The 15,954-nt window shown below is 52.3% G+C and overlaps 5 protein-coding genes across 5 annotated transcripts; 1 reads left to right on the forward strand and 4 right to left on the reverse strand.

Moving 5' to 3' along the window:
* Positions 1–3,374: 3,374 nt before the first annotated feature.
* J4E93_000760 (uncharacterized protein) lies at positions 3,375–4,797 on the reverse strand (the record flags this gene model as incomplete). The annotated part of the gene is made up of 2 exons (XM_049338719.1): positions 3,375–4,271; positions 4,792–4,797. 2 exons carry the CDS (start codon positions 4,795–4,797, stop codon positions 3,375–3,377), a joined length of 903 nt encoding a protein of 300 aa, XP_049204604.1.
* Positions 4,798–6,667: 1,870 nt separating this feature from the next.
* On the reverse strand, positions 6,668–7,416 carry J4E93_000761 (uncharacterized protein; the record flags this gene model as incomplete). Its single annotated transcript, XM_049338720.1, has 2 exons — positions 6,668–6,954; positions 7,005–7,416. The coding sequence occupies 2 exons, from the start codon at positions 7,414–7,416 to the stop codon at positions 6,668–6,670; spliced, it is 699 nt and encodes a 232-aa protein (XP_049204605.1).
* Positions 7,417–7,778: 362 nt separating this feature from the next.
* On the forward strand, positions 7,779–8,531 carry ARL1 (Arf GTPase arl1; the record flags this gene model as incomplete). The annotated part of the gene is made up of 4 exons (XM_049338721.1): positions 7,779–7,853; positions 7,910–7,948; positions 8,044–8,127; positions 8,184–8,531. The coding sequence occupies 4 exons, from the start codon at positions 7,779–7,781 to the stop codon at positions 8,529–8,531; spliced, it is 546 nt and encodes a 181-aa protein (XP_049204606.1).
* Positions 8,532–8,754: 223 nt separating this feature from the next.
* Positions 8,755–11,515, reverse strand: J4E93_000763 (uncharacterized protein; the record flags this gene model as incomplete). Its single annotated transcript, XM_049338722.1, has 2 exons — positions 8,755–10,451; positions 10,501–11,515. 2 exons carry the CDS (start codon positions 11,513–11,515, stop codon positions 8,755–8,757), a joined length of 2,712 nt encoding a protein of 903 aa, XP_049204607.1.
* A 1,159-nt stretch (positions 11,516–12,674) lies between these two features.
* On the reverse strand, positions 12,675–14,409 carry J4E93_000764 (uncharacterized protein; the record flags this gene model as incomplete). The annotated part of the gene is made up of 3 exons (XM_049338723.1): positions 12,675–13,619; positions 13,669–14,123; positions 14,178–14,409. The coding sequence occupies 3 exons, from the start codon at positions 14,407–14,409 to the stop codon at positions 12,675–12,677; spliced, it is 1,632 nt and encodes a 543-aa protein (XP_049204608.1).
* Positions 14,410–15,954: the final 1,545 nt, after the last annotated feature.

The following is a 15,954-nucleotide window of genomic DNA, read 5'->3' on the forward strand; positions in this document are numbered from 1 at the left end:
ATTGGTTCACTATAGTCACGACCTCTAGGTCTGAGAGACGTGTTGGTACATTGTCTGTAACATCTGTGCCACTTCTGATACGAATATGAACTCTCCTCTACAGAGTCAGGTGCCTCAAGCACTACTAAGTTTGAATAACTTATATTTCGCAACTCTTCCCATAACCTATAGCAGTGAAGGTCGACCCATGTTTATGGCGCCTTGCCCGCCTAATCAGATGTGATCCTGACTACGTTGACCAACCGTCGGATAACCGTTAGCTATAGCGTCCCAACTCCTTCAAGCTTCGGAAAAGCCTTGCAAAGTTTTTAGGTGCTCACGTAGAAGTAACCGACAGGGTCCAGTAGTCTCGCGAGCTCGTTAGCCGCGGCGAGATCTTGTTGGGGGACGTAGAGCGCGTTAGAACGCCCAGCAGATTCGAGCCGCTCGACGAAGTACTTGGCGAGAAGTATCACAAGATCTTCAACCAGTATACCAGTAGCGCGACGGAAGTATTTGAAGCGATGGACAAAGTGTACCCGGGTAGAGTGGTTGGAGATCTCCCAGTGCATAACCAAGCTGACGGTGGTGAAAGCGGGATTCGAGAGCGTAGATTTGGTCCAACTAGCGGTAGGGCTTTTCTGTACCTGGGACAATATCTCCTCGATTGCTCGCGAGATTTTGGTAGAGGAGAGGCCCAATTTCGAAATGGGTAAGGGGTCCTCCATGAAGACTATTGCATGAGAGCCAAAGCCAGTCCAAAAGAAACCATTTTGAATCCAAAGATTGCGGGCGATGAATGGGTGTATGGCTGATGGACGGACTTGCGTGATAGGCGCTTCCCAGTCCCAACTTCGACTTCCGGGTTTTAATCTTGGGAGCCGATCTGTGCCTGATGGAATCAAAGCTCTGCTGACCGCAGCTTGATCTATGTAGTAGGCGTCCGCAGGAACAAAACATCTGATGTCTGCGAGATTCAGAAAAATAAAAGGTCGGTATTTGTATCCAGGAATAAGGACTCCGCGCCCCTCATGAGATCCATACGCGGGAAAGATATGGCTTAAGGGGAAGTAGAGCTTGCTATCGGCTTCATCTTCCTCGACTCGGTTGGCGTCAAGAAGGAAGATCTGTCTGAGAACGGACGATCTGTTGATGCAATTATAGAAGGTACTAGACACCATCTGTTTGTTCGACAAAGCATCTGTCGGGCTGAGATGTTGCAGAATATTCTCGAGAAGTTCCGCGATGCCTAAGGCTTGTTGAGTAGCGGTAAGCGTTGACGCCATCTTGACGGTGGTAATGTGTAGGTGATGAGCTATACTTTCGACTTCTATGGGTTTTTGGACGACGTGTCGAGAGCAGGTCGGCACAGGAATGAGAAAATGGAGGCCAGGAAAGAGATTTCAGCACGTCGTGACTGTGTCATCAGCGTACGGTGCGGGTGGCTTCCCCTCGCTACCAGGGAATGCTAACAGGTCTATCAAACCCGCACAGCTCGCAAAGACGAGCACACCGTGCGAAATATCGGTAGCGCAGCAACTTGCCACACGTTGAAAGCGGTACCGATATATTCCACATGGTGAGGCTGGGCAAGAACGCGCTGCGCGAACGCGTAATGGGCGCGATTATCGCTCAAACAATGCAACATCGTACGTGCGCGTTAAATTCGCGACAAAGACGAGGCGATAATGATGGTATGTTATAGAAGAAGAGATGCGAAAGAGTAGTACGTTCGATCGAATTAAGGTGACGCGATGCACGCGTCTCAGGAATTAGTGCCGGAGTTTTGCCGATATCCAAACAACGCCACGAGCTGCGTGCCATCCCCTCCCACCTTCAACCCCCAGCAGCGAGCCGACACCTGCTTCCATCCTCGATAGTCAATACACGTATCATTCAGGCTACGCAGATGGTCCCTCTGCTCTACCACCATCGATTACATCCATAATAGACCATCACGATGTACCGCAGTCTTACAACACCAGCATCACCGCCGTCATCACACCGGCCGCCCATCCCACCATCCTAGCACTGATATCAGCCCCAGCACTATCCCACGGCGTCTGTTCCTCTGGTACACGGCTTCCCTTCACGGTGTTGTTCGCATTCATACACACGAACTCGACGCTGGTTTGCACCACATTCGAATCTGGGTCAACAAATCGTCCCAGTAGGACGACTGGAATCGTCTGGCGCGTTAAGAGATCGTACGTCTCATTCGCAGGGGCGTAGAAGTTATCGGACGGGCTGACGCCTGCGTTTGTCCCGAACGTGTTGTAATTGTCTGGAATTTGCACCTCCTCGGGCATGTTGTTGTAGGCGCACGTGCTGTTGGTCACGTCTTGACGGACCGTGTCTGTGCAAACTTATCAGCTATATGTACAAAGGCTGCAGCTCCCGAGCCGCAAGTGAATCGTATCTGTTCTGTGCGGGAGAAGAAACAAGAAAGAGAATAAGGCAGGTTTGTACAGATGCAAGGGAAGGAACGTACTGTGTGAACCGCCACTCAACATTGGACACGCCTTCTTGAACTCATCTGATACGGACGAAGTATCTTTACTAGGACAGTAACTCGAGGTATCACTAAGTGCCTTGTTCAGGTGGTCCATGCAGTCGGAGCTGATCACACCGCTACAGCTATTCTCCCCTCCGGCTTCTAACGTCGCATTGATGTTGCTCCACTGATACTTGCAGAGCTCGGTATTGTTGGGCACGTCTCCAGGTACGGAGATGTAAACATGTCCTCTGAGATCGTCATAGCGAGATCCGACGAGGACAGAGACATACCACGGGTCATCGCCGGCGTAGGAGGAGTTCCAAGTAAATTCGTGCTGGCCGGTTGAGTTCACGGCCGTGAGTTCGTCGAAAAAGCCTCGACAGGAGGAGTTTTGCGCATTGACGACCGCTGTGGTGAGGAGTCCTGATATCGTAAGGAGCAGCAACTTTGGATTGTCATATGTCCACATATTGACGTAGCATAAGGGTAAAGCCGTAGACGTTTGATCGTTTGGACTTGCGAGAATGCATCTATATATACGTGGCGCGGTTAGGCACCCTATGGGAATGACGCACTAGCCAAGAGTGTGGTTAATACGGACGCGATCGACAGAGCTCGGCATGCCTTACCCGCCTAAACGAACATTGTGTGGCAGTAAATCCATGTCGCAATGAAGTTAACAATTTGCAATCAATTGCGCTACGCTGGCGGAGAGCAGTGCCCGTAAGCGCTGGGGCCGACTCAATCCTGCGCTAACGGATACTCCGACGGCGCAATAGTACTACAACACGAAGATTTCCCCGAAACAATGCTGTACATAAGGAACTACGATACATTGTTGTCTTATACTAGAAGGAGAACAACAACGACAGCAAGAAAAAGGAAGATATGCCTTCCATCAAAACCCAGCAATCAACCTGCTCCTTGCCATGCCGCCTACATCGCTCTTGCGCTTCGGCTTCTGCGGCAGGTCGTCAACAATGAAGTCGTCAAGTCCATCCTCATCCTCGTCATCGTCGTGCGCATCCTTCATGTCGTTGGCAACACTCGTCTTGACAAACTTCCTATCGCCTGATGATGCCTTGTTGGCGCCAGTTTTCCTCGAGCGCGGCGGCAATGGTGGCGCACCCTTGGACTTGGTCTTCTTAGGGGCAGAAACGCAACCGGAATCGATGTTGCCGCTTCTCTTTCGCTTCCGCTGCTCTTGCTCTTTGGCTTTAGCAGCCTTGTTCTCAACCTGCTTCTTCTCCCATACCAGCTTTTCGGCCTTGACGCGCGCATCTCGTTTTGCCTTCTTATGCATCTCACGGGTCGCTTGTTGCTGCTTCGCCTCCGCTTCAGCTCGCTTACGCTTCAGTTCCTGATTGTAAAGCTTTACTTCGCCCTGTGCAAAGTCGGCGGCTCTGAAGCGGCAACCGAGTACCTCCATTAGCTTGGCGTAGGCCTCGTCGTCGATGATCAAGATGTGTACGAGATATGTCTTATCCCCATTGTCGATCTCAAGCCCTCGAATCTGCACTTCCTCGAGAAGCTCTTGTTGCTTCATTTCCTCGTATGAGGATTTTGCTAGGCGCTTTGGCTCCCTCCGTGGGTTGTGCGCAACAGCCATGTACCGATCGATTTCTTGACGCTGTTGCGGATCACGAGCAACTGTGCGCTGTCGAAGTGATGGCGCCGAAGTTGATGTAGTCTCCGCGGCGGTACGCTTGCGCGCAGTCGCTGACATGACCTGGGTTGTATTCTTAATAACGGAGGGTTCCACGCCGTTGATCTCTGCGATGAGCGATGTAAACATCTTGCTAGTGTGAAAGGTTAGCTGAGAAGCAGAAGTGTTGTTGTTCCGGTGACTGGGTCGTTGAAAGTAATCTAAGAGGTTCGGAAGCGGTCAGTTGAAAAGGAGAGGCTAGTGGGCGGCGAAGAAGGAAGAGCCTGAATTCATTACGGAGAGCTATCACTCAGGTTAGTGGGTGCAGGTGATGTGATACTAAGTCTCTGGAAGTGAAAGTGAATGTACCACGTTCGGACAGTGCAGCAGAGCACGGGAGAAGGAAAATTGGGCAGATAATTTTCACAGTGTGGTCAATAGTGTGGTCATCAATGGCATTGTAAGAGGTCTGGTAGTAACATTGGTTGAGTGAAGACGACTCGCTGGCGAAACTGTGGGACGACTACACCAACACCAATGGGCTTCCTGTGATGACCCCCACGAACTTCAGAACAAGCGGTTCATTTTCGAGCCCCTGACCTTTCACGATCTCAGCATACCACCTGACCTCCCTCCTGCGAAGCGGCGACAGCAATATCCATAGCTTCACCTTCATCCTCCTCCTCATACGCCCTACACTGGGCGATCCATGCCCTCCTATCTTCCTCCTCCACCACCCTCCTCTGCTCCTTCCCCTCCTTCCACGCCTTCCTCTCCTCAGCCATGACACACACCAATCTGATCCTCAGTCCCCATTCACTCAAGCTCTTTTCCTCTCCCTCGCCGAGGTGTTCTCGTTTGAGGAGTTCATGCTGCATTTGTAGCTTCGTCATTTCGTTCCAGCGCGACAGGCGCGACAGTGTGGCGCCTTGGTGGTAGTATAGTGTGTCTGCTAGATGGTGCAGACTCACGCCGCGGCGCCGTTGTTGCATCAAGATGCGATGTTGAGCGGGGTGAAGCGTCGCGAAGACGGCTTGGAGAGTGCGGTAGGGGAGGAACTTGAAAGCGAGTTTGATGAGCTTTTCGGGTGCCAGTCCGTGGACGGTTGATAGGCGTTGGCAAGACATGTTGTGGTTTTGGGTTCTGCTTGCTTGTGTTGTGAATGTGGTTGTGTGTTGCAAGAAGAGTTTGGAGTAGTATGTCTTTGGGCTTTGGGACATGTGTGGATGTAATCGAATGGAAGGATGGAGGAGGCAGGAGATGTGAGTTTATATACTATCTGAAGAACATTGTAGAAGAGAAATGGTATCGCGTGCGTCCCGTGTTTGCGCATCCAAAACATGAGCAGATAGACTCACCCTGACCATATGACCTTGTACCTCTACCAGTAGTAAGTATCCTTATTCCTCTTAGACAGCCAGTCGCAAGACCAAAGAATAATCCAACATATCCAAGTGGCACTCTAAGCGAGCAAAACACATCAGTGCCAGACACGCAGTGACTCACAATGCGTAGCATTGAGTCAAAGTGAGGATCGTTATTTGGTTCAGGCTCCTGCTACCGGACAATGACTACAGTCTGGCAGTAGACTGGTCTATTTTGCTAAGGCTGCGTACGGTTCACCATGCGCGACCATGGCTGCCAAAGGGATGTAGTCCTCGTATATCGCACTAAGCCTTTGGGAAAGGTAGCCTATAGAACTGCCGCCAATATTGATGTTCAGCGTAATGTGCTCTCGGTCATTACCTCCGTACGCGAACAGACCACCCGCTCGAGCTTAGCGAACTGAGATCGCGATCACGAGGCCTACGCTGCAGCCTGTTCTCTTGCTATTTCTAATCCCACAGTCTGGGAGGAGTACGCTGATATCGGTGTTGGCCAATTCTATTGCGAGGTCGAGGACCGTAATGCTGGTTGAGTGCCAACAATGATTTTTTCGATTCCTCCGGACCCAGTATTCTCTTTTGTCAGCAAGCATTTATCTGGAGAATGCATCCAGGAATTCCAAAGTCAAAGTCTTCACTGACCTCCATGTAGCAGTCTAATGCAGCGGATTTGCGTGGCCGCATCGAATGTTGTCAATTGTCGCTAAGCGACTGGAGATATTCTTTGACGTATCGTGTTTCCGACTATCGCCTTTTGACATCGGAAGCATTTCGCTTAGAATTTGATATATGGGTGGCATGCCGCCAAGCGTGGTGTAAGTTCCGCGAAGTTGGAAAGTTGCCGTCTGCCAACCGTGGTACGCCCGAGCATCGACAAAAGTTGCTCCGAAGCTGTAGTCTTGCGTGTGACCAATCCCACTAAGAATATAGGAGAATGCGCAGTGATCTATCGTGAGACTTGTCACTTCCCTGTGCTGTCAGCGCTTCCGCCCTTAGAACGCAAATCATACGTCTTGTCAACTGCTATAAAGCGCCTTTGTGCACGTTTCCTCACGGCTTCCTCTTTCCGTTCCGCTTCTTTACGTTTAGCGTCGAGACGTTCATGTTCGAGAGCTTTGAGATACTCTGCCTACCTGAAAGCTGAGGGCCAACCATGCTCTTTCAGCAAGCGCTGGGGTAGCTGCTCATTTGCTTGATGAGTCTTCCGATCACGTTCGCTGAGAGGATCGCACTCACCTTTGCATTGTTGTCTCGATGATCCACCATCTCGTTGTACCATGCATAGCTACCTCGCGTCAACGGTACAGGAACGGTGACCAAGGTTTCGATCTCGTCGTAGAGCTCATCGAAGTACTGCTGAACCTCTCGAGGCTTTGCGGCCTGCCGCCAAAACTGGTCATCTGGTGCACTACGGTCTACAATGAACGGTCCCATGGGCCAGATTATCCCTAGTGAAACCTGTCAATATCCGATGATGCACGTTGTATGCGGCTCATACCTTGGTCCGTATCTATCATCCACACTGTCGCTTCGTTGCCCTGGCTCAACGGTATCATTCCAGCAGGTAGTTCCTGCCCGTCCCCGCATGGCGACATAAGCCTGATGGCGTTCTTTTTGTGCGCATCTTTTAGCCAGCCATAATTGCGAAGGTAATTGCATGCTTCCGTTACAATATAGACCTCGTGTTTATCGTCACCCATATTCCTGCTCAGATAAGGCAAGTGACGCAAGAGATCAACGACTCTGTCCGACCGTTTCCACTCTTGTAATGTGTCAACAGCGAGCTGCTCATCACTCCAACCTTCAGGCGGCGGGCGGAGGATCGTGTCTGGGTCGAGGTAGGCCATGCGCACGAGCAAATCATAGTGCCTCTCGATGCAACTGACGACTACATCGCGATCGTAAGGCATGGTGTGAATGATGGGGTTGTAGTGTAACGCTAGCCAACTGGAACGTGGCTAGATCAATTCTACCCGTGGTCCGCCTGAACATCGGCAAAAGTTGCCGCCGACGACCTCGGTCTGTTTGTCCTGTTTGCACGCGACGGCCTAACTTTATGGCCAGACAGCAACACTGAAACACTCCAACCCATAAGACAACATACGCCCAACTCCCTCCAAGCTAATCGCATAACAATTAAAACACTTTCGCGGAACCGCCATATCGTCGACATCCTCGAAACCGTCCCTTTCGTCGAAACCACCAGACGAGCGGTCAACGCCGCATACAAACGGACCTCACGAGCGGGCGGACAAGACACAGGGAGAACAACATGGGCGGCTACTTATCGACGTTTACAAAGCTGATATGGGCAAAGAAGGAGATACGGATATTGATTCTGGGGCTGGTAGGAATACCTCAGCATGGCCAGTATGGGAGCCATGGCGCTGATTACAAATGCAGGATAACGCTGGAAAGACGACGCTACTGTACAGACTGAAGGTATGCGATATGCAAGGAGGAAAGAAAGGAGACATGGAGACATAGGCATTCTTGATGTGGATGGTGAGGAGTACGAGGGCTAACGACTACGACAGATTGGCGAGGTAGTCACAACGATACCAACAATAGGCTTCAACGTCGAATCCGTCACATATAAGAACCTCAATTTCAACGTCTGGGTAAGTCCACCTTCCTCCCAATCACCCACAGCCACCATCTAACACCCACCCCCCAGGACCTCGGCGGCCAAACCTCCATCCGTCCCTACTGGCGCTGCTACTACGCCAACACAGCCGCCGTAATCTTCGTAATCGACAGCACAGACATCGAGCGCCTCACCACCGCTAGCGAAGAACTGCGCGCCATGCTCAACGAAGAAGAGCTACGCGACGCCGCCCTCCTCGTCTTCGCAAACAAACAAGATCAACCGGGCGCCAAGGGCGCGGGCGAGATCAGCGAGGCGCTCAAGTTGGGGGAGCTCAAAGACCGGAATTGGAGTATTGTGGCGTGCAGTGCGGTGGATGGACGGGGTGTCCAGGAGGGTATGGATTGGCTGGTGGGGAATGTTGGGGAGCAGAGTTAGGAGGGGACGGAGGGGATATGAGGATATACGTGCGATGGGGATGAGGATGAGACGGGAGCGGGGATACATGACGCGGCACATACGCGTCAGAACGGATTATTATACCAGCATAATGGCGTCTCGGCGCTAGGGTTGTGAATACGGGGTGGGGAGTTAGCGTCAGTAATTGCATGCGCGTTCTTGATGTCGATGAAGATGCATTGAATTGCGTGACAAGACGCGTCTAATAAACCTCCCACGTCAGATCTCTACCTGGTCTCAGCCGCCCCTCAGTCCAATCCTTGCCAAAGACGTACGCGCTGCTGATCTCTTCTTCGTCGATGCCCAAGTGATCTTCGCCATCTCTGCCTTGGAACCAGCCCAACGCGTATGTCTTCCCACTCTTCTCGAGGTGCTTTGTCATCTCCCTTGAGTTCAGCTTTTCCGTGTCGATGAAGCTGAAGAGCATCTTAGACTGGTGAATGAACGCGAGGACAGAGGCCATGGTGCCGATCTCGCGGGGCATGAACTTCTGACTGCGCCTCGCGTAGGTGAGAAGAGCGATGCCGATCAGATAAATCAGAATGAGCATGGTGAGCGTCAAGCTCGACCAGAAACTGCGAAAGGTTTGCTCCGTGTTGTAGCGATCAGATGGTTCGTCATTGCTGCCGTCATCGTCGTCGTCGGATTTTTGGCCGCCGAATCCGGGCATGAATTTGTTGCCATCGACGCTGATTGAGGTTACGCAGACCGTTAGGATCTCTGCAAAGATGGATCCAAAGGCGACGAGCATGACAAGGTAATGCCCATTCAAGAAGGCTTCGAAGGGCAGCCAAAGAGGATTCGTACCGGCATAGTCGAGCGTAAGAGTCTTGGCTGGGGCGTGTCGCAGAGAAAGGATATGAAAAGGTTGAAGCATGCGAACGTCGCTGTTCATGGTGTTCCAGAGTATGCGGATGACAGTTGCTAGGCCCGTCATCATCCAGGGTACCTTCTGTGTTGCTCTACTCATCGCCTTGACGAATGTGAAGACTGGCACCGCAACGGTGAACAGGATGAGAAAGCCGATGAAAGGCACACCCGCCCAAAGACGAAGCATGAGCGGCCTGGGATCGGAGTCGTGCTCGAGAATCTTTTCCTTGCTCTTCGTTATGTATTCTCCTTGCCAGAGTGAGCTTTTGTGCAAGATGTATCTTCGTTGGCGAAGCTGCTTATGTATCTGAGGCAAGGAAGCCTGGTCGAGCCCCTTGAAATCCGTAAGAATATGGCTTTTCGTAGCCATGGCTGCGATACCCGCGATACCCTTGGGGTCCGACTGCAAGCCGCTCCTCCTTTGCATTGCGTACATTAGCGCTCCGCCACAGACTGCCACAACTAAGAGGCACGAGGAAAGCGCTCTAGACCAGGCCGGTTCGACTCTCACGGCCTTCCAGCCGTTGAACTTACGGTTCTCTTCTGGTGGCCACATAGTCATAGAGGCACTCTGCAAGACAGGTACAAGACTACTAGCGACCAATGTACCCAGGGAGCTGTAAATGACGGCGTACTGTTTGTGACGCAGTGCTCTCAGCGGCACTAAGAAACTCAAGAAGGTGAGATAGTCCATATTCAGCGATTCTCCCGCAGTTGCGCCTGTCTTCTTGGATAGCTGGTAAAATGGCTCCAGACGTTTCACTTCGAAATCCGACATTTGCCAGAGGACGCCGTAAAAGACTGAAATGATGATTGGCGCGTACTGCCAGGTGAAATATTGCGTGACAGTCAATTCGCCAACTTTCTCGAAATGCCATAACCCGCCTTTCTCAGGATCCGCTTCGACATGGCGTAAGGAAATTTGGCATAAGTATTCTTGTACACCAGCGAGTACAAGTGCAAGAATTATGAGCATAAGTATCCACCACGAGCTCATAGTAAGGGGTCGCCATGCAGGCATCTGGGGGTCTGCATGCGTGTTAGATTCTATCTCTAGACACGGGTATGGGAAACTTGCCCTCAGGGAAGAAGTAGCTAGTCTGAGCACCACTCCTGATTAGACCAGCCTCAGCCGTGAGATTTCTCATAGAGTCGAAGTCGCGAGCAACTCCTGTGAATTCACTGATATCGACTGGGACATCTGTTGCAACAGCAACGACTTTGCCGGTATTTTCAGCCTCGTCTTGCGCCTTTTTAGCCTGCTCGTCTACTACATCTGCTCTGGACAGGATTCGTCGGTGACCTGGAAAGAAGCCTGGTACTGGTCCAGCTGGGGTGTGCTCAAACGGAACATGGAGTACAGAAGTCATCCCAGCTCCGAGTTGCGCCTCGAGACGCTCAAATTCTGCGGCATGACTAGCTTCATCTATGTCCCTGTCGCGCTCTTGCCCTTCGTGTGTGTCCTGTGTCCGCGATTGCGCCTCAAATCTCTTCAGCGGCAGGCCGCTTAGCGAGCTCAGATCGTATCCGACTGCCTCGTCCCCTTCGTTGACTCCCACAAGCCGTCTCCTGCCAGGTTGTGATTCCTCATCCTCCAGTCGATTGTAACGTCCCCCATGAGACGTTCCCCTGTGCAAAGATGCGATCCGGTCGAGGACCCGTTTGGTTTTACTGTTGCTCTTGCCCAAAGATGGCGACGCGCGATCTTGGCTGAAGACGCTCGCGACAGGGTTGTATGATGTCTCTTGGGCAAACGAGGGCGGCGCAGGAGCGCGAGGTATGCGATAGGAGGATTCTGCGGCTGGGAGCAGAGGCGAAGGAAACGACTCTCGTCTTGATGCAGGGATGCTGCTGGGAGATGCGATTGAGGAGACAGAGGATGGTCGGGACGGAAAGAGTTGCGAAAGCCTATCGGAGGCGCCCGACGTCTTCTTGCGCCGTAAGGGAGGCCGAATATGGGATGGTGGGGTATCGCCCGTTGTCGGAGAGCCAACGCGCAAAGCAGAAGGAACTGTGATATCGGAGGTTCTCCTACTGTTTGGGGAGCCAACTTGGAGGGGCGATGGTACTCCTTCTACGGATGGTGACCGCATTTCGTTTCGTGTATGCGCGGCGTGCGCTTACTTTCTTGTACTGATCAATGATGTTTGCAATGTGCAGCGACTGTAGGACGAAAGCGAACAAAGTCAAAGGAAAGAGAGAAGCCCCAAAAAAGGCGGGAAATCACCAAATCGCACAAGATGTTGCACGAGGCTGGCGGTACCTTGCAGCCTATGCGTTGCACCGGTCAGCCTGGTTCCATCACACCAATATGCGCCCACGGATGCTTTCGCCCTACTCAGGCAGGAAAAGCTGCTCTAGTGCGGCACACCATGTGCAGTCCAGGCGAAGCGAACGGCTGTCGTGAATTCAAGCTCGCCGTGCCTTTGATTTGCGCTGGCGTCGCGGGGCTTGACGAGCCGCTCAGCCCTGTGCTGATCGACCCGCGTAGTTCCAAATTGAAGGCTGATAGCCTGATATTCGATGTCAGAACAACGGCGTTGCGCGAAGGCGTCAGTAGCGATGAAGGAGCTCAGAATGTTGAGCGTAACAATAGGGAATGTATCGCTTTACAGGCTGCAACAATGCGATCACAACAATCGACCGGTCAGGATTTGGGGGCCAGCTGAGCTAAAAATACGGCGCTGTGCCGCTGCGGTCGAATGGCGTTCGAGTCTCGCCTGGCATTGCCGTCTGAGGCATGCCGGTGGCTTGCGATGGGGGCCAAGAACATCGTCATATCGTGTTGGGCACAACGACGGTCGCACGACGGATTACAGATTCGACGATGTTGGTGTTGAGCAGTTGGAGAAAGAAGGACCGGACTCGGAGCTTGAGGAAGCTCCTCTGGTCGGCCCCGCTAGTCGGATGACGCAGGGACATCACGTGGACATCCTTCTGGGCAGGCGCTGACGGTCGCAGCAAACCTTCTGAGGCGACAACAACACCAGATCACCTAGCTAGGCTGTGCGACGACACGAACTATGCGCAATACATCGACAACGGCTGTTAGTTCTCTGAGGATCGTCAGGGACTAAATGGTCGCACCACCGTTTGCACCACAGACACGCACGCACCTGGCGACACGTGGTGTTGTACACGGACTACGTTCTCAAAGGAATCAGAATATGCTCAATTGGCTAGCCAAGATGACTGTCGTACGTTGCAGGCTTTACTTCGGCCGTCTGCACAAATGGCTCATCTTACTCAACATTACCTCTTGCGCATCTGCAGCATCGGTCCCTTCCTGCCGGCCACGAAGATGTCGTAAATCTGGTATTGATCCTCCGTCTGTCGCCCAGGCTTTCCATTTCGGTTGCCCCCACCAAGTCTGTTCTCTGGATCAGGCCGAACTTCGTACATCCAGAGCGTCTTGGCGATGACAAGTCGCATCTCCAGCCAGGCAAGGTTCTTTCCAACGCAGCCCCTGGTTCCAAAGGAGAAGGCACAGAAACCGTTCTCCGCCAATGCCACACTCTCAGCCGAGGATCCTTCCTTTCCAGTCTCGTCTACGATCCAGCGCTCAGGGCGGAACTTGAAGGGCTCCGGGAAGACATTCTCGTTGTAGCTGAGACAGTAAAGACCGGTGCTGACGTGGAGACCAGCGGGGAAGTAGTGATCGCCGACAGTCGTTCCGCCAGGGAGCACCTCACGGCTAGGCTCTGCTGCAACTGGTGGTGTCATGCGCATAGCTTCTTGGAGAAACGCGGTGAGGTATTTGCAGGACATGATCTTGGTACCAGACTTGATCTCGTCATAGCTTGAGAAGACCGACTTGACCTCTTCAGCAATCTTAGCCTGTACCTCCGGTCGACGAGCCAGGTAGAAGAAGGCGGCAGACATTACGACAGATGTCGTATCGGAACCAGCGATAGTCAGCAACTCGCACTCAGCAAAGAGTTCGTGCTCGCTGTAACCACGCTTGCCAGTTTCGGGGTCGACAGCCTTGAAGAGCCAGTGAAAGAAGTCCTTTCGGACCTCACCCTCAGGCTTGGGATTCTTCTCCAATTCGTGTTCGACCGCAGACCGTTTCTCGAGGCATCCTTCAACGAAGTCCTGCCACTTCTTGACTACTGGCGGTGAGGCAACCTCCAGAAGCTTGTCGAGCCCACGAGGCTTCATCCATACCCAAGCGTTGGCTAACGGGCCGAATGCAATCTTTGGAATGTCAGCATGGTCGATCAATGATCTGATGCAGGGGACTAACTGGATGCAGAATTTCCATGAATTGAACCATGACTTCGGGGATGTGGCGGAGATCGCTTCCGGGCTCCTTCATGTCGAAGTTCTTACCGAAGCACAAGTCACCAAGGATATCGAAAACAAGCCAGTTCATCCAGTCACACATGTTGATAGAGGTCGTCCACTCGCCAGCCTTTGGCGCTTGTTGGCCAATCAGCTCCAGCCAACGATCGATGTTCGCGTGAAGGAAGACCTCAGCATCTCGCAGCGCCGCCTCTGAGAAAGCGTAGTTCAGCACACGACGCTTGCGTGAGTGGACCTCGACACTGGTGGTACTCCATGTGTTGATAGTGTGGACATTGCGTGGCCACACTTCGTAGTAGAGGCCTTTCTTAACATTTCCCTTTGGACCAAAGATCTTCTTGAAAGCAGCAGGCGTGTTGAGCACGACACTGTCTGGTCGATACCGGAACTCGGGCCCTAAATTCCGTTAGTAACTGACTGACTCTGGGGGATAAAATTAGGCCACCATACCATACTTCTCCTGTAGACTATACAGCCAGACGTGTCGGTCGCCAGTGCGAGTATGCCACCATGACGGAAATACGGTCAAGCGGGCCCAGAATGGCCCCGGGAACGCCGCGAGTGGATGGAAGTAGAGGCGATAGATTCCAGTTGCGATTACGTATATCGATACTACCAGAGCTGACAGGACGAGAAGCCCTGGGTATGACCCATTGCCTTGGATATCTTGAATTGCCATCATGCACCTGGCTTAATCAGAGGAAGAAGGAAGGTTTGACAGGAACCCGAAACCGAAATGCAGAGCGTGGGGCCTCTTTTACGCCTTTCCACATGCTCGCCGACTTTGCAAATCACACATGGTTGAACCTGTCCTGCTCCGCGGCATCTTGACACTCACGGCTCCCAAATTAGTGCCCGTTGATTGGTCTCCTAAGACCCTAGGTCGCTAACTAGCAGCCGGGGCACCTGTCAGAAACGACTCTGAAATGTGGAGTTTTGCTTCTCGGCTGGCCTAAGAAAGGACCGATGACGAGCCGCACCTCCCGCACCAGCTACCCATAACATATACTTTGACTATCAAACAGCTACTGGTGCTTACTGAGCAGCGCCACTATCACGATACATCATTGACTTTTTGTTTTGCTGATTGTAATAAGCTCGCATATCGCTTTGCTCGCATCCACGTGGAAGATGGCGCATGTGCCGGGCGCCCCCCGAATAAGTGGGCCACTCGCTAAGCCCCATGGGATATTCACTGCATTTGCCCTGGCTCTTGCAGGAACGCGAAAGTTGGAAGTAAGAATTAGAACATCAACCCTTCCTACCTCTGCTGTGCACCACAAAGCTAATATTAAATAATAACAAAAAGTAGACCTATACAAAGCAAGGCTGCGAAGAATTCTGCCTTTTTAGATTTTTATTAAAGTGCGTTGTTGTTGTGTTAGTAGGCCTGCCCTCCCTTAGCTTATTTCCCGCTTTCGCGTTCCTGCAAGAGCCTGGTCAGGTTTGAGACAATAACCTGACGGGGCTCGACAGGGTCTTTACTGCTTCTCGACTCGCTGTTGCACTACCAAAACTACCAAGACGACGGCGTGTGTCCCTCACGCTTCCACGGCACAGAGTAGCGTGTGAGGATGCTTCCGCTTCCGCGATCCTTGCCGTTGCCATGCATGGCGTATGATTGGCAAACGGTGATTGCCCTCCAACGAGAGCTTAGAACGTTTTGGTTCCCACGCCACCACAAAGCTTGCACACACGTTCGCGGCTTAAGGATCCTACCAGTGCCCTGCAATTCGTCATGGTAGGATTCCGGCAATGCACGACATACAAAATCCTAACGCCACAGAACAGACGCAGTGCGCGCACATCCGAGGAGCCGCAAGGCGCCTGATATCCTCATCGGTTATGTCCACCATCGATTGGTTCGTAATCCATTGCCGAAGCCTCATTTCTGACTCGCAACAGACGGCCAAGCTAAACCGTTTACGACTAAAACGACGGCCAGGCACATGCGCTCAACACCAGGAAGTGAGATGATCTGCTCGAGTCGGCCATTTAGGATAACGCACAGCTCGGAGTTTATCCTACCACGCCTACCCCGGAGGATTTTGATCGACGAGCGCAGTGATTCTCGGGTGAGCGGTTTGGGTACACACGCAGACGGCAGACTCGACCCCGCGGAGGAAACAGATAAACAAATACGTTCGTAATTTGCTTTTTCACAAGATGTAAAAATCTACCCCTCTCTTGCTAATCATATGTCTCAAGCCGCGACGCGCTTGCCGAA

Source organism: Alternaria ventricosa (genome assembly GCF_023758065.1).
Source record: "Alternaria ventricosa strain BMP 2768 chromosome Unknown scaffold_1, whole genome shotgun sequence".
NCBI lineage: Eukaryota > Fungi > Ascomycota > Dothideomycetes > Pleosporales > Pleosporaceae > Alternaria > Alternaria ventricosa.